Source organism: Acomys russatus, chromosome 16 (genome assembly GCF_903995435.1).
Source record: "Acomys russatus chromosome 16, mAcoRus1.1, whole genome shotgun sequence".
Taxonomy (NCBI): Eukaryota; Metazoa; Chordata; class Mammalia; order Rodentia; family Muridae; genus Acomys; species Acomys russatus.
The window spans coordinates 47,287,395-47,305,732 of record NC_067152.1 but is presented as its reverse complement, the minus strand read 5'-3'; the positions used below and the strand labels follow the sequence as shown (position 1 = coordinate 47,305,732).

General features: G+C 52.9%; 1 protein-coding gene across 1 annotated transcript; it reads right to left on the bottom strand.

Moving 5' to 3' along the window:
- Window positions 1-5,263: 5,263 nt before the first annotated feature.
- Window positions 5,264-18,121, bottom strand: Metrnl (meteorin like, glial cell differentiation regulator). Its single transcript, XM_051159271.1, has 4 exons — window positions 17,806-18,121; window positions 12,469-12,854; window positions 6,725-6,784; window positions 5,264-5,816 (listed from the first exon to the last, which is right to left on the bottom strand). Exons 1-4 carry the CDS (start codon window positions 17,985-17,987, stop codon window positions 5,497-5,499), a joined length of 948 nt encoding a protein of 315 aa, XP_051015228.1. The 5' UTR covers window positions 17,988-18,121; the 3' UTR covers window positions 5,264-5,496.
- Window positions 18,122-18,338: the final 217 nt, after the last annotated feature.

The following is an 18,338-nucleotide window of genomic DNA, read 5'->3' as shown; positions in this document are numbered from 1 at the left end:
AGAGCATCTCTAAGCCCTGGACAAGTCCTCCCGGATAATGTGGTCCAGGAGCTGTGGCAGCCTGCTCCTTCGGGCCTTGCTGGATACTTGGCCTCAGCACCAGGCTCTCCCAGAAGCAAGCCTTCCTTTCACAGCCACAGGAGCTACATACAAGTCCTCTCAGCTGAGAGAGCTCTTGAGAGCCTCATTTTGTGGGCAAGGACCCAGATCATTACTAACTTGTCACCACCAACTCTGACCCTATAACACAGACAGGGAGCCAGGGGTCTCCAGAAGTCATAAGCCCGAACAAAGCCACAGAAGCCTGAACTCAAAGAATTACACCCTGGTTCCTGGATCCTTTTCCTTTATCTGTTCTTGCTTCTGGAAGAACCTATACTCCTAGGCTCCCTGTTCCCTCCTCTGTCTTCCACTTTACAAGGCCTTGTGCCTGCACTAGGACCACTGAAGGATCAAGAATAATCCACTTCCTCACGGGCAGCTATAACTGTCCTTTGCTTGCCAGGCCCCAGGATCGGGTCAGGACTTCGGGTGGCGTGTAAATGAAGGGCTGGATTCAGAGCAAAGGTGGGAACACAACTGAATCAAAGACATAGTGCTACGTGGAAACGTTTGCTGGGCTCAGGTCCCCACACTGGTCTCCGCGGGAAGCAGAGGCATCACTGAGAATCACGAGAAGACCCGAGTGCTCTCCCTGGCCACCTCATGTCTGTGCCCCTACGGAAACCCATCCGCTGCAGGTTAGGGGACGTCAAAGCCAGCGACCGCAGGTTAGCCATAGAGCAGCTGTAGGGAGCTGAGTGTCATCATTAGAAAGACACCAGCACAACCTTGAGGAACAATGCTACGTGGAAGTGTTTGTCTTTCCTTTTCTGAACTTTTCAATATTTAAAAAAAGGGTCTCGTTTAAAGCATTAATTTTATAATCATGGAGAAAATTGTTTTAAAACTGGTGTTGGGGAAAGGTTCTAAAATCATTAAGAAAATGTGTCCCAACTAAGAGACACTGGATGGGAAATGCCCACCACACATTCCAGAGACCCAGTCAGAGTCTCTGCTCTGACAGACGGCTTAAACCTTCCAGAAGTAGGATCCATGGGCTGTGGGTTAAGAACAACTCAAGCAACTGGGTGATCACAGCACAACGTAACTGCAGGAGTCAGAGTGTAAACCCAGGTGGCAAGATGGCCAGAAGACAGCTGGAGGCTGGCATAGCTTTGCAGCTTGGGTAGACTGTGGACACCCATAAAGTCCTGGGGACCCTGGGGGCAGAGGAGGAGCACCAACAGCAGAGGCCAGGTCAGCCTGGCTTGTGAAGACAGCATTGGTATGGCCATACCTGGCGACCTGCAGGCAGATCTGTGAGTCTGTGCCTCTAGGTTCCCAGGGCAAGCAAGGGGTGCCTTGTCTCTGCCACAGAGGCATCACATTAGGCCACTTTTCCTGAGAAGAAAAATGTGAGGACCAATGCATGCTTGTGATCATTTTTAAAAGGCCAAAAGGGTAGGATTGTAATATAATTTTTTAATTAATTTATTTTTATTCTATGTACATTGACGTTCTACCTGCATGTATGTCTGTGTGAGGGTGTCAGATCCCCTGAAACTGGAATTACAGACAGTTGTGAGCTGCCATGTGGGTACTGGGAATTGAACCTGGGTCTTTTGGAAGAACAGCCAGTGTTTTTAACCTCTGAGCCATGTCTCCAGCCTCAGGGATGGGTTTCTTGTTTGCTTGGGTTTTTGCTTTGGAAAAGCTGCAGATGTGCTCCCGGGCAGGCAGAAGAGAGGCCCTAGTGCTGACAGGGTCTGTATGAGCCCAGCCCACCTCCCTGAGTTCTTGCTACCCTGGGAGCAGATCAGTGCGAAGCCACCAGAGCATGAGAGCAACAGACACAGGGTGGGCTGGCTCTGTTGTCCTCCGGTGGAATGCCACATTCAGTCTCCCAAGCAGGTACCACAAGGCAGGAAATGAGGTGCAGGACATATCAGGGACTGGCTGGGGGTGGGGGTTGGGACAGTTCAGAGGGTAGGGACAATGGAGGGGGAGGGTTTGCCTGTCTGTCAAGGAGGAGACAGCCATGGCTGAGCTCCCTTTGGCAGACAGCCAGGAGGAGGCCTAACAAGCAGATGTTCCCACTTCTTATCTATAACATGAAGCCCAGTAGGTAGGATTGGTGATAGAAGGGGCTGCCTGTGCACAGGAGGTTGCCCCCCACATCCTGAGCTTGGCAAATCCTAGCCTCTGAAAGGAGCTGTGCTCTCCCAGCATGCTCGAGGAACTGGAGAGGACCACTGAGTTCTCAGAACTTGACCAGAGGGTAGCAACTCCAAGGGCAGGGCCCATGGCCTGGGACACAGATAGGAGATGCAGCCAGCAGTGAGGTCTGGTCTACAGGTTTAAAAGAGAAAACTAAGTCGATGTTAGGGCTTGGTTCCTATAGCAGGTGCCTTTTAGCATAAGGCAGTAGGAAAGGGAGCAGGAGTAGGAAGTAAAGGGGTTAGTTCAAAGAGAGTGAACAGTATGGGGGAGTGTAGGCAGTACAGATGAGGGGACAGTGCAGAGATGGGGCAGTGAGTGAGATGGGCAGTACAAGGGCAGGACACGATGCAAATGGAAGAAGCGAGAAAGGGACAGTTCAGGGAGAGGAAAGAGTTGGGGGCTGTGTATGGGGCTGGAACAAGGGAGAGGAGGGAGGGAAGTGAAGAGGAGGAGGAGAAGGAGAAGGGAGGAGGGGGCAGTTCAGCAGAAGGGAGCAGTGTGGCAGGAGGAGATTGTGGGAGGAGGCGTTGGGCTGCGTCAGAGCAGGGGACAGTGCAGGAGCAGGGCACAGTGTGGGATGGGGTGGAGGCCGTGTAGGGAGAGGACACGAGGCAGAACCAAGTATGTGAATTTTGTTAAGAAGGTGAAATTTGGGGCATAGGTGGGTCAGGACTTGAGGCTTCTGCATAGCTCCCCCTCAACTTCTAGATGGAGGCAGAGCAGCGCCCACTGCTGCATGGTGCGTGGTAAGGCTGTGCTGGCTTTACAGTTCTCTGTGGAGGCAGCTTTCACCCAGCACGCACCACAGCTCTTCCCCAACTCTGGTTCTGTCCAGTACTTAGAGGAGCTCAAGCCACGGAAAAGGAAACTCCTACAGGGCACCAGGTGTCACCTAGACACACCTGTTAAAGGTGAGTTGTCTACAAGCGACGTCAGTACCTCTCAGCCTCTTGGGCCCTGCCAGCTCCAGCCAAGGAGGCCACTTTCACGCTTGCTGGGAAGCCCAGCTGTCTCTCATCTTGTGGAAACAGCCTCACTCCCAGGTACGTCCAACGCTGAGGTTCAGGTGGCTGCCATTCACCTGAATCTAGACAGGCTGACCCCAATCTCCTGTGGAGCCAGGTGGTGGCCAGCTCGCCAATCCTGTTCTGCAGCTGCCTGTAGGCTGAAAGGAGGGACTAGGAGGGGCTCCACTGGGTATGGCGTCTGTGTGACCTAGTCCTGCCAGCATAAAGTATCCTAATCACCGGCTGCAGCCGGGCCCAGCCCATCACCAATCACTGCTTCACATCCTCAGCCATGGGCTCCTGATTCTTGTTGTGACCTGTACAGCTGCACCAGTGCAAGCAGAGCTGGCACACTAGCGTGGCACACACCTAACCTAGCACACCAGCCTTGCCACTCACTGGCCGTATCTCTCCTAGGTCTTGCCTCAGAAGCTACATGGGAAGAAGCACCTGATGAATAAATAAACACAACGTAGTCTGTTTACCCCTGAGGCCTATAGTGGTGGGGGGGCGCCAGTGGGGGAGGGTAGGGGTGGGGATCCCCCACTGTGCCTCAGGAACTGGTAAGGGCCACAGAGTTCTCAGAACTTGAACAGGAGGCAGCAACTCCAAGAATTGATGAGGTTCCAGCCAGGACTCTAGCAGGACAGGGCCCATGGGCTGGAACCCAGAGATGAAATGCAGCCCACCTCCAGCTCCATATACTAGAACGAATATTGTTTTATTTTTTTAATTTTGTGTCTGTCTGTGTGTGGGTGTGTGGGTGTGTGCATGCGTGCGGGTGAGTGTGTACCTGTGCAAGTAGAAGAGGTTGCTAGATCCCCTACAATTGGAGGGTTTTTTGGGGGGTTTGTTGTTGTTTTTATTTCAGAGACAGGGTTTCTCTGTGTAGGCCTGGCTGTCCCGGACTCCCTTTGTAGACCAAGCTGGCCTTGAACTCACAGAGATGTGCCTACATCTGCCTTCCGAGTGCTGGGAACCAAACTCAGGTCCTTTTTAAGAGCAGCAAGTGCTTAACCAATGAATATCTCTCCATCTACCAGAGTGAATATTCTTCCTCCAGATTTGATATTTATTGTAGCGTTTGGCTATGACCTAAGTGGAAATGGAGACATAGCCATGTGAAGATGAGGTCACCAGGGTGGGCCCTAAATCAATGACCTGTGTCCTTCTAAGACAGAAACTTGTCACAGACACACATACAAGGCAAGGAAAGCAACACCAGCATAAAGTGGTCATGAGCCAAGGGTGCCTGGAATCACCAGAAGCTAAAATGTCCCTCCTGGAGGCAGTCTCCAGAGTAAATGTAACTCTGGTCACACTTACTCTGGCTTTTAGAGCTGTGTGAATGAAAGCCTGCTGCTTAAGCTTCGATTTGTGGATTTTTTTTAACCCTAGAGAAAACTCACACCCTCTAAAGAAATGGGGCCAAGAAATAGGTTAGTCCCTTTGTACCCAGAGATTTACTCTCTGTGCATTTGGGGAAACCTGGGGTCAAAGGACAAGACTGGCTCAGTGGAACAGGTGTGGACAGATGCAGAAGGCAACCACGGCCTGGTTGGCCAGTGAGCAGGGAGGGGGCACATGCCTACAGCCAGGCAGCACTGCCTAGAGCTGGCCAGTGAGCAGGAGGTCTTATCAGGGCCGCAGCTGAGCAGAGGTGGCTCCACACAGGCACCTATCTCATGGATTAAGATGGATGGATGTAATATTGTGCTCAGATCCTGGTTTTTATTCCCTGGATTGGAAGCAGCCTTCGTATAGTCTGGGAAGGTTCTCAACGGCAAAGATGGTCTTTTAAAATAGAAAACAAAATGAGTGGGGAAAAAAAAGTGTTTGATTTACACATTTCCTTCACAAGAATAACAAGGTTGAGTGGTAACCATGGAAGCCCCAGGGCCATCATTGTGCCCACAACCTTGTCCTCACTAATATATCAGGCCAAATGCAATGGCTAAAAATAAACACATTATTAAATGGCACACCAACACATCTTTTACAAAAAAATATAATAACTTAGTTTGCATTTTACAGCATTTCCAATGAATGGGTCAGAGAGTCCTTGGCTGGGCCCTATTGGGGTCAGAGCAGCGTGTAGCTTCCCAGTTCAAGCACCAGGCTGGGCCCATGCCACCAGCCTGCAGCCTCTATCAGGATTTGATAGAGTGACTGAGACCACAAACTGTGGCTCATCTGAGGGAGAGCCATACTCTGTCACCCTTGCAAGTCACTCCACGTTGATTTCACAGGGGTTGATGGCCCTCTCCTCTGCACTCCTGTACACCCTTTGAAAGTCACTGAAGCGCGGGGCACATCCAAGCTGGGCCTCCCCAAAGTGCACATGTCCAGTGAAGAGGAATTCCCCATGTCCTGGCCGTACTCCACACTGCAGCAGTGTTGTGACACGGCCCAGCCAGTGGCCACTGCCCTCAGGAGCAGGCTGGAAGACCCTGTTCTTCTGCCGGTAGAGCCTGCTCACCCGCAGGTGGATGACTGACACTTGCTGCTCTGGCACATGGGTGACATCCTGGATGAAGCCTCGGACCACTGTGGAAGGAGGAGACAGAGGTCAGCAAGGCCAGCAATGATCCTGTCACCCTGGCCTCATCCCCGGCTGTCAAAGGCATTAGAACTGGACCTGAACCTACTCTAGTTACCCGACAGCCTGTGGAGAGCGCAGTGGTGAGCCGCAGCCCCTGACACTGACACTACCAGGCAACGGTAAGCCACTGAGCACCAGCTACACAGCTCTTCAGGTGACAACAAGAAAATAAGCAAAATGCTCTGCAGTTCTGGTGTCACTGTGCAGCTCAAAGGACAAGAATGTTGCGAGGGGAGGGGACAGGGAGATGACTCGTATTGTACGGGTACAGCCTAGAGAGCAGAGCAACAGAGTCAAGATTCTACCAAGTGACAGTCCTTCACATTCCGATGAAGGTTTGAACAGAGCCAGCTGGGCCCCAGCTGAATGCAGGCACTATTATGGCAGCCGTTCAGCAAGGACCACCCCTGGTCTTCGCCCAAAAAGACCACTATGTAAATATTCTGACAGGGAGCAACCCTTAGAAAGCACCCCTGACCCCCACCACCCGGATGAGGAATGGGTAGAGCCCTGTGCTGGGGCTGGCACAGGGACACACCAGGCTGCCCTCTGAACTGTTTCCAGAACACTTCTAAAAATTTATTGGGAACTGAAGGACTTCCAGGGTCCCCAGGAGGTTGTGGGGCTGCTGTACACAGTGGGAATACACTGACACGCCTAGAATGCAAGCCCAAACTCTGGCCTGTGTGCATGGTGAGCACGCTCACCTTAGTGCACACAGTGCACTGCTCCCTGTGACTCCAGGGTGAGGCAGCGTGAGCAACACCTCCCCACCCGCCCCATATACACACACATGAAAGAGGACTTGGGAAAGCCCTCAGACCCGGAAAGACAACCGCAGAAACAGACTTACCAAAGTCACTGACGCAGACGGCAAGAAGGACCTCCGTGTCACTGCAAGGCCGGCATGGGGCTGGGGAGGAAAGAACAGGATGGTGATGCAGCCCAGGCTGCACTGGTTAGTCACAAACCCTCCCCACCTGGACACTGCAGAACACAAAAGGCCTGCCTGCCTGCCTGCCTGTCTGGCCTGCATTTGAGGATGCGTGTTAGAATGAGACAAAGTCATGGGGAGACGTCCGGCTAACTACCATGGAGGTGACCAACGCGGCAGGAGGCAGAAAACCGACATCACTTCCAAGTGACCATTGGCCCTCCTAACTCATGCTGCAGCCACAGTAACACGAGTCCAGACAAAGAGAAGAGCTCACGCCACCCCTGTTTACTTCATTAGTGTAGTTCCAGATAAGCAACGCCTCTACTTGTTTAAAAACAAAACAGCAACAATAAAAAAAACAACTGCTCTTACAGGCCTGTCACAACCCCGAGGCGAACTGAAACCGTACCCTTACCAGCTTCCACACTCACTCAAGATGACGCGGGCATCTCAATAGAAAGCAGCCCCCACCCCCACCCCGCCCCGTGCAACATGGTGTCTACTCCCCAGAGAACAGGCCCAAAGGAGAAGCTCGCTCAGCCCATCTGCCCTAGACGTTTCTTACAAGAAGTGAGGCCAAGCATCTACAAAGGGAATGTTGGCTTGAATGTGGGAGAGTGGGTGTGATTGGGAAAAGCTATCTGCTGTGGGCGTGGGGTCCTGGGCTGGACATCAGCAGCCCCTACTCCAGGCCTCGCCGAGCCTTGGGACAGATTAAAAACTGTAAGAGCCCATCAAACGAGTCCTCTTTATAGGACTCAGACTTCAGGCACCCAAAGCCTGGGGTCTGGCATCCTACAGAGAGCCCAGAGGTACATGTGCTCTCAGAATGAACTCCCTCACTGGTCAGCCACTTAGACAACCCACTTCTCCAGCGATAGCCATCTCCTGCCCTTCGTCCCACTTCCCTTGGTGTGGAACAGGAACTTTGGCTCAGCAGCTTCTCCACAGGTCACTCAGAGTAGATTCGGGAAGATGGAAACTTGTTATTGGCTGTAAATTATGTCTCGGGGCTTGGTCCTCAGTTTCCCACCTGGGTCCAAGTTCTCCAAATAAACAGAAACCCTGTGGTATGAAATATCAGACAAATTTCTCTGGGGCCATGGCCCCACAAAGGCTTCGAGGCAGCCCTTGTCTTCAGGCTCCTTGGTCCTGGAAGAAGCCAGTGCTGTCCACATGCCTGGAGGCCACACAGCCTGACCCTAAGTGCCTGTGACTTGGCCCCAAGGGAACCCAGACAGCACTCATGTGGGCGGAAGGCAAGCAGGCCAAGTGTTCCCAGGCCAACAGAAGTTCAGGGAAGCCTTATGAGGTCCTGAAGGAGTAAATAGAGACAAAGCCCTGGAGTTTACAGTACCCTAATCAAGCACAGCTCTCTATGGACCCTTGGGCTGGGTGTGTCTGGGGCCCTATCCTTTGGTCCTGCCCCAGAAAGAGGGGGGGTAGGGCGCCTCCCAGCCTCAGCACTTGCTGACTCACCCACCCATTCACCTGCCAGCACTTTTGCTTCTGTTTAGTTATCAGAAAAAGGAGAAGCCGCAGAACAAGTTCAACCTGATGGCATCACCACAGCCCATCAGAAAAGCAAGCGCTCCCACCCCACGCCAGCCTCACACTCCAGAGACTTCTGCTGAGGAGGCCTGGATGTAGCCAGAGTCCTGGGAGCTGCAGCTTGCTGGTCCCTTGAATATCCCCCTTCAACGCTGGTTGCCCTGCAGCCCTTTTCCTTCCTGCAATATTTGCGTGGGTCACCACAGCCCCCACTATTGGGGGTCACCTGAACCTCAACTCTGAAGCTGCTGAAGTGTGTGGCTTCTGTGGCATGCTGTTCATCCTCATTCTGACAGGAACCAGTGGCTCAGACTGGATGTGGGCAGAAGTGGATTGGTCTGATCTGGAGCACAGACAGGGCCTGTCAGTACAGGAGACCTCAGGGCCTAAACATTTTAGGAAACATTAGGTTCAGAAGGTCTAACTCTGACCTTTACTTTTGCAGAAACTCAATGTGGCTGTCAGGAACCTCAATCTAGAAAGAATTATTAATCAGACTCAAATTCATTATCAGCTATAAAATATGCTGGTCGCAAATGCCAGCATCACATCTCCTGGGGGCCACTTTGGAAATCAGGCAGGAAAAGTGCATAAAAGGAATCAAATGAGGGGAAAAACAAAACACAAAAAAACAAAACCCAACCCAGGATCTAAGGGAGCCTCCTGGGGACACCTGAAGACTCAGGTGAGGGGCTCAACCTAGGCACAGGGGCCAGAAGGGAGGAAAGGAAGGAGAGCGAACATGGGCAAGAATAGCTGGATGCTGGAAGGGCCTGCAGAACTCGTAAGCCAGACCAACTGGTACGTGGGCAGCACTGCCTAATGAAGACTGCCAGCATGACACAGATGGTTCCAAAGCAAAAACCTTACACACCAAAGCCCTCTGAGGTCCCCGTACACCTTGTGACAGGCGGCAGGTGCAGTGGTTTAACAGGAGCTCGTGCCTACCCTCCCTTAGTGATCACCTCCACCAGGTGCCACCAGAAGGACAAAGGCCCAAGGGTTCTCCGAACCCTTCATCCTAGCAAGGAGGTGAGTGAAGACCACACCCTTCTTTATCCAAGGTTGACAGAGGGTTAAGATGACAAAGAATCATGCGAGGTAATTACAGTGGCCTGAGAAACCAGCAAAGCAGAAACTGACCAGAAGCTGCAGAGCTCCAAAGAACAAGCCCTTTGTTCCTTAGCTTCCAGGGCATGATAATTCTTTCCACGTCAAGACATGACCACAGCTGGGCATGGTGGCCCACATCTTTAACCCTGGCACTCTAGAGGCAGAGGCAGGATATCTCTGCGGAGTTTGAGGACAGCCTGATCTACATAGAAAGTTCCAGGAGGGCCAAAGCTACATAATAGAGAGACCCTGCATCAACAAAACAAACAAAAGCGACACAGCCTTCAACCCTCACACCACCAGGGCCATGCCCAAACTCTGAGTCTACCAAATGAGCCTGGGCAGCGGGGCTCCACACAGCTTCTCCAGCCTCTCCACAACAAGCAGGAGGAGATGAGCAATCTGCCTGTGAGCCCTGTGAGCCAGCAACAGCAGTGGCAGTGACAAGAACCCTGATGCCCACCTCTTCAGCTGTGTGTCTGAAATGTCTCTGTTGCCACCAACCCCTGCACTTAACCTCTCCTAGATCTCTACAGCTATAGCCAAGGTCATGAACCCGGCAGGATGGAATGGAGCCAGGACTCACCCCAGCCGTACCTGCCCACTGGCCCAGACAGAATCTCACTTTCGGGTCACCCCACAGTCATTTCTCCTACATAGCTGGGCCAACAGAGGTCAGCCTCCAGATGGAATTTTATCTGTAGTCAGATGCAGAGCCTTTACTATTCTGCCAGATTTCCCTAAGCATCAGAGGTAGTGCCACTGCCCAGATATCCTGAGCAAGGCCACAGGGGCAGCAGATGCAGGGCGGGCAGCCAAATCCAGCATCCCAGGTGCTGGGGTCACCTCTCAGATGACCCATTTATGCCCCTAGAACAGCACTATAGCCTTCTCTGGTCTCTTCCGTTTTGATGCAGCTCATAAGCCAACTGTACAACCTGAGTGGACATGAAGCTAACACTGTAAATGCTCTGGTGGACGGACCCTGAAGCAACAGCAGGCTCTCTCCTTTCTGAGCGAGGCTCACACGCACGTGTGCGGTTCCCACAGAGATTCACACTCACACACTCTCCCGTGCACCCCTGTCGCCACTGCTCTCCTGAGTCAGCACAAATGAGAACAGACTCATCTAAGGGCCTGTCTGCCTCTGGCACAACCATCTGGGTCAGATGTGCTCTTCCTTCCCTTGCGAACACTGCCTTACCTCTGGCTTCTATCTCTTTTCTGAACCGGCACCAAGGCCAGAGTGGGAAAGGAGAGACACCCTGCCACTGACCCTAGAGACTTGGGAGCTAGCTCAATCTGAGCAGGGCAACCACCTGCACCAACATTGCACGTTATATACCCACCTGTTTCTTAGGCACTAACAGCTCAGGAGCCTCCTTTCCCCCAAGAAAGCCAAATATCCAGGTTGAGACCATCTCAACCCTTGCACTCAGGTGGTGCTCCTAGGAAGGGTGGTTGGTAACCAGCTCTAAGTAATACAGGTTGCTATGCCTGTTTTCAGGCAATGCTAGGGTTGGGCCAAAACTCGTGGCCACCACAGTCTGTTCTGAGCACTGGCAAGGTGTGCAAAGTCACTGCAGGTTTGATTTCACAGACCTCCAGGGCCAAGCAGGTGTATGTTTTAGGATAATGGGGGAACATTATCCTGGGGCTCAAACAGTAAAATCTGGGCAGTAGACTAGCATGGCATACCTGGGACATGGCCTTGTCTGAGATTCTGTGGCCTGAAAGGTGCACAGAGTACTGAATGTAAGACTACAGCTAAATCCCTATGCCAGGGCTACTGCCTTCCTGAAACCCCAGGAGAACCTCACGCCACTCAACTGACCTCTACAGGTCTCCTTCCCTTAGCCTGAGAGTATGGACCTAGAGGCAGTAGGCAGAGAGAGAGGAAAGAGGGCAGCTTTGGGATCCATCAATCTCCCTTGTCTATGACCGAAGAAAGATAACCCTGCTGGATCCCAGCACAAGAGCCGAGACCTGCCTTGCCCTGATGTCGGCTCCTGAAGCTGACATCTCTCTACCACCCACCAGAAAGCCACAATCACTCATGCGATTTGTCTGTCACACAGAGAACCATCTGCTTGTATCAAAACAAAAGAAAGAAACAGACAGAAACAAAGCCAAGCCTACAGCTTCTGTTATTAGGCACACGTGTCACCTCATCTGGCCTTCACCCGGTGGTGGAAGACTGTGTGCCAGAGCCTCATCATCAATCACTATCCAAAGCTGACACTGCTGGTTCCTGGGGCTGCCATTCTGTCCCAGTAGGGAGCTCCTCCCAGGCTGACCTACCCCAGTTCCCAGCAGGCAGCTGGCTACACACCTCCCTTTCTCAGTCTCAGACCCTACCCAGGTCCTTGCTGGCATCTCCGTGCAGAAGACTCTCCATCCGGCTCCTGGCTCTATCTTGTGGAGATGGAGCTAGGTCATCTGTGTTCTCCCTAGGGGCCCTATGTGGTTTTTTCAACCCTAGAATTTATCCTCAAAGGCCTCTGGGATATCACAGCTGTTCTGCTCCCTACTCAAAACTATTTCAAGGCTATGGCAGACAACACAAACCTGAGGACAGGTGGAAGGGTAGAAGCTCCATCTCAAATGAGTTATAAACAGTCGTTTATGGGCCGGAACCATAAACTATCCTCAGGGAACACAGACCCCTACCATCCCACACTTCCCTCAAGTCAAGAAGCTCCAGGGTCCTGAAGGCACACCACAAACAAAAGCCTTCTTAAACGGGGTCTTGGATGAAAAGCCTGCGTTTAGTTTTAAGGCCCAATACTCTTCCACCTTGCAGTTGCTCAGTAGGACAAAGGGCTCAAGGGACAAGCGTGACACATTAAAGCCATAGACATAGGACTGTTTCGCAGAGGTGAACTCGGGAGAGGGTAAGAAAAAACTAGTGTGTCTAGGTGAACCTCTGCTGTTACCTGAGAGAAAGCGGCAGGACAGGCTAGCTAGCCCATGCTAGCCCTGCACAGGGTACTCACCAGAAACCACACGCAGGTCCAGGGCCCTCTGGCCACGCATCAGCTCATACTGGAAGCCTGTGGTCCTCCTGCTGATGTCCTGCTGAGGTGTTGCCTCCACAAACAGGCCTCCTTGCTCTAGGCTGAAGCACTGCACCTGGCCAGGTTCACCACTGATGTCCCGCACCAACAGTCTCAGTTCTCCAGTTTTTTCCAAATAAATATTGGCCCCAGAGGAGTCTCTGAAAGGCTTGATGCACACAGTCAGGTTCTGGGCAGGTGAGAAGGTGTTGGGCCGTAGGTTAACAATGAGCGCCCCAGTTGGGTACATCCACTCCACAGAGCCTGCTGAGCAACGCAGGTACACTTGCTCCACCTCCTTGCTGTGTGCCTCGCGAGTCAGCCCACTGTGGGAAGAGGGGACAGAGTCAGCCAGGACCTCAGAGCAAGGGTCCCATATGGATCACCACACATAGGGCCTCACTCGGGAGCCACTCACACTCCCCTCACACTCCAAGCGTAAAGCTGAGCAAGGCTCAGCTCTGAGGGTACAGGCCACTCTGGCTCCCCAAACTCCCCATAACCCCCATGCTGCACCCCAGGTCACCAGAGTTTTAGTTCCTTAGGCAAGGAAACGGCACCAGGAAATTACAGCCAAGAATGACCTGGGTATCCCAAGACTTGGAGCACAGCAGACCATCAGGAGGACCACTGCACCAGCCAAGGTTTCAAGCCACTCAGGGGAGTAAAAGGTGAGGATAACCCTTGTGTACAGAGATGCCATGAGTCCACTACACATGCAATAACACTCCAGAGAGCAGCTTTCAAATCACTGGAGGAGCTGGCCACAGGGAATAAGAGATTTCCCTTTTCCGTAAGCCGATGATCTAACCGGGTTTTTTTTTTTATTCATTTTCAAGCCTAAAGTTTTATATCGCCAATCATATTTTTAATAATAAACCCAAGAGCCATTAGAGCAGGATTCATTACAAGGACAAAGGCGCCACCCCTGAGGCAGAGGGAAGGGACAGGTTTGAAGAACAAGAAAACCTTTGGATGGGATTCCTAAAGTAATAATTTGGCCTCACAAGTGCCAAGTGAAAGGATGCATGTTGTATGCCGCGTCCTTGTGAGCTGGCATTGTTTTCGAAAACCTGAAGCTGCTGAAAATGCAGCAGTTTCTCCTGCTCAAACTCTAAAGCAAAAGTCAGCCTGTTGCTGAGGTTACGTCATAACCATCGTGGTCTGGAAGGAACCAGTGGCTTCAGCTTAGGCTTCTACTGCATGAGTTTGGTTCTGATCAGATCTCAGGCAGGTTCACCCACATTCTTAGGATTTTTATGCAAAATAAAAAAGGCTGTATCCAGAACCTAGCCTGAACGAGTTGCCAGAAAGCTTTTCTGCAAAGGAGAAAATGGCTAACACATGGCACCCTTTACTATTAGTGACTCATGCTTCCGGCCCCCAAAACCTCATTCTGTACACAAGGGCTGCAGCAGTTTAAGACTATCAGTCACCCCGCAGACCACATCAGAGAAAAGCATTGTGGGTGAACCCCTCCTGACCTGTTTCCCACCCCCACAAGGCCCTGAGCCAGAACAGCCAGCGAGCAGGCACTACCCAAGACACACATGTAGAATACACTTACAAATTAAGAGTCAATAAAATTCACACAAGTTCATCTGACACCTATGTAGGAACGGGCATAATTATAGCATTATGTGAAAATTAGACTAAATGATGAGTAGCACCCAGCACGAGGTTTTGCTTCCTGAGGATCAAGAGGGTGGAGGTCTTACTACCAGGCTCTGTGGGCCTCAGTGCACCCGAGCCTCAGCCCAGCACAGGTGGATAGGGGGAAGACCATCCTCCACCCACAACCTAGGCAGGAACAGAAGGGACCGCAGGGAACAAGCGGCCAGCCCACAGTGCCCAGACTGGGGACTGCCATCCCAGCAGCCACTCCACTTAATTAGGAAGGACCCACAGAGGTGAGGTACCTGTTAGCTCACCTCCCATCAGGCCTCACTAGCTAAGGGAAGAATTATGTGTCCACCCCAGGACAAGCAAGAATGCTGTTCCCTCACACACACTCTCCTGAAATATTCCGACCAAGAAGAATATGACTGATTCAGGAGCTTTCACATCAAAACTAGCGCAATGTGCACGGCCCATGTTTAGACAAGTAGGAACTAAAGCAAAGGGTCCCTCAGCTTAGGACTAGACAGATTTTTTAATGATGTCAAGACAAGCTATACAGGTTCTCACTAGAATACCTAGCAGCCTAACCCATTTCAAATGGCCATAAATGAAAGCGCAGTCTAATGACCATCGATCAACAGGACTTTATCATCTTCATAAGCCGCAGGTGATACACCAGCCACACAAAGCAAAGCAGCTGAGTTCCAATCCTGTGAGGTCATAATACAGACAAAACTCTGACCATAGATTAAACTGAATAAATGGTGTGTGTGTGTCTGTGTGTGTGTCTAGAGAAGCAACACTATGCCTTGCACATGCTGGACAAGCGCTATACCTCTATGACATATCACCGGCACAATTCTTTCTTTCTTTCTTTCTTTCTTTCTTTCTTTTTTCTTCAATCAGCAGGGCCCACTACCCAGATGAACACACATTTGGATAGCCTCGTGAGACAACGCACACATTCCAGATTGGCATGAGGATTTGCTGATGTAAGCAGGGCCCTGTTCATACCCACAGCTACTGGAACAAGACAGGAGTCTCTAGAAGGGTTTTGGATCCAAGAGAAACCAAAAGGCTCTGCTGTTTTTGCCTTTCATTTCCTACTTTGCAGGACAGCCCAGGTGTGACCACACCTGCCATGTTCCTGCTGATAACTGTGAGAAAGTTTATGGTTCACCTTTACGGCACTGGCTAATCAACAAGGAAAGCAAAATGTCCAACTTCATTCCCTGGAAACACCTGGAGTCCACGTGAGTTAAACCGAGTGGCTAGTGCTGTGGAGAACAACCCCCTTCCTACTGGAGGCCAAAAATCAACTTTTTTGGGGGGAGGGGTCTTTTTGAGACAGCAGAATCCAACATTTTGAGGCTTGCTTCACCCAAGGATTTGTTCTAGACTGCTTGAAAAAAAAAAAAAAAAAAAAAGACATAAACACTAGCATACCAGCATGCTGGGCCGTAGTCAACTGATTTGTGAGGTGACTTATAAGTTGCGGAGTGGCTATAACACCAGAGAGTCCTTTGGGGGGCAGTTTTGAGACAGGGTTTCTCTGCGTAGCACTGGCTGTCCTGGACACATTTTGTAGACCAGGCTGGCCTCGAACTCACAGCGACCCGCCCACTTCCGCCTCCCAAATGCTGGGATTACAGGTGTGCACCACTGCACCAGCTACAAGAGAGTCTTATGTGTTCTCCCAATCCCACTGACCTGCCTTCAGCTACCAGATGCCTTCGGCTGTCCTCTGCCAGGCTGTGCCCTGACAAAGCGGCCCTCAAGGAAATCCCAGAGTAAGAATGAGCTGGCAGTGATAGGGGAGAAGGACCAAGTAGGTACAAGGATGTCCAGTTACTGGACACTGTCCACTGCTCACACATATTTGGAGGCCGTTGGCCTGGCTCTGGAGGTGGGCAGGGGAGAGAGGGAGCCCAAGGGCACAGGTAGCCAGCTCTCAAAGCCCAGACTCCAGTTTGAGGGCTGCCACCCCAGTAGTCACATGCAGCACGTGGTCGTCACCTGGTTCCACTGGACTGTAAAGAAAGCATGTGGACCCAACAGAAATAAGGTGTCTTTCAGTTTGTCTCTGCTCAACCCCTCACTGGCTGGGAGAAGACCAACCCTCACCACAGATCACTGGGCTCAGGGGCAGGGGGTCTTTCAGGCACACAAGTCTTCCGGGAACCTGGAAGAAAGGCAAATGTCTGGAAACCTCATTCGGAGGCAAGAGTTCGATTTCTGGTTTTGGTTGCTGGGCCAGGGCACCCCAAGACCTGAGGTTAGAGTACACCGATTCAGCAGAGCAGGTTGTGAGCGGAGAGCTAATTACCATCGCGAAGGGCAGCGCAGTAAGAAGGCAGCATCACAGGCGCAGGGCCAGCCCTGTGGACGGCGCCAGCGCTCCCCGAGGCCGGTCCTCCCGCAGATCCCATTTGCCCCTGTCTGCCCTAAGTTCTACCGACTCCCTGCTCCTGCTCTTGCCAGTCAGAAGGGGTTTCTGGGAGAGAGAACGCTCAAACTCCCTTAAAGGAGAGAGCTCTAAGAAGGCAGCGCTCAATCTTCCAGTCCAAGCACTCTATCAGGAGTCTTAATGAGGGTTGATTTTGGTCTCTGTGGTTTCCTCAGAAAGTTAGGCACTGTAAGTGTACAAGATAACCAATAGTGCCCCTGCTTACGCAAATCCGGGGCACCGCTCAACATCCACCCTTCTCAGAAAACCCTCTTCACCAAAATCACCCATCACACACATTGCCCTCCCCCCCCCCAAACCCTCTACTTTGGAGTTTGTGTGCATCAGACCAGATCGAATACGCCCCCCTGTTCCCCCGCGCCTCCCCCCCGCCTCCGCAGGCACCCCGCCTGAGGTATGAGCCACACCCGACCCCCACTGCTGTCCCAGCCCACGTTTTCAGCGGAGACCCGCAGCAGCAGCAGCAGCAGCAGCAGCAGCGCAGCGCGCTAGGCAAACCGCTGAATTGGCAACTTGTAGCGAATAAAACTGGCTCTGCAAAACAGGGGGCCGGCCGCTGTGCCTGGCGTGCCCTCAGTGCCCAAAGTTGCTAAGACTCCTCAGGCACCCCGCCCGCGCACACTTGTGACTTGTGCTCCTTTCCACGGGCCACACTTCAGTTAAAACAACAACAAAAGTCCTTGGCTGTCACCGCTGGTAGGAACGAGAAGGGGGTGTCACGGGAACCCCACACCAGGCTGCCAAGGGCGGCTTGACCTTCACGGAGCAGGCTCTACCCTACGTAGGCTGCAGACAGGTGTAGACCCCTTCTCGTTGCCCCACAGACACGGCTGGTACTGCAGCCAATACGGGTCTCATTTGGACCTTCTCAGTGTGCACATGCCCGATCTTTCCGCAGGGGTCAGAAATCCCAACCGTTGGGAGGACCGAACCCGCAGCCCAAGGAGCTCAGGAAACCCACTAGGGCAATGATACGCGCGCGGAGAGTAGGCATCCTCTGAGCTGGGACCCAGATGCAGCCAACTCTTTTGTTCTGAAACCAGGGCTGGGGCGGGGCGGGGGGGGGGAATCACCGAACTTGGCCAGCATAGCAGTCTCTACCGCGCCACCACCAGCAGCTCTGCATCTCGCAGTCTGGGGCCCCTGGCCGGGTCCAGGAGGTCCACACTGGAATCGCCGGCAAGACTCACCTCCCCTTCCAGCTGCACAAATCGCTGGAGTACTGTGCGCTCGCGCCGCCCAGCAGCAGCAGTAGCAGCAGCAACAGCAGCAGCGGTGGCGGCGGCGACGGGGGCGGGCCCGGCCCAGGGTCGGGGGACCGTGGCCACTGCTGCCCGACGCGCCTCCGGGCCGCCCACCCCGCACCCCGCATGCTCTGGCCGGGTCAGCGTCCGGTGCGCGCCCGCACCCACAGAGCAGACTCTTGAGATGGTGCGGCCGGCGGTGGCGTGGTTCCGCGTGCAGGCTGATCACGTCGCGCGTCCACCGCCCATCCCGGCTCGCCCACCACAGGAGCCGCCGGAGCCGCCCAAGCTGCAACCAGAGAAGCGCGCCGGCTGCTACTAGAACCTCTGAGCTGGCAAGTTCCCGGACCCCGGTCTGGCTCAGCTGGGGGGCGGAACCGTGAGGCCGTCCAGCCCCCGTCCGAGCTCCGCCCCTGCCTGGCCTTCAGCCCGGGCTAGCAGTTCCGCCCAGCGCGCCAGCTCACAGCTCTGCGTCCTGC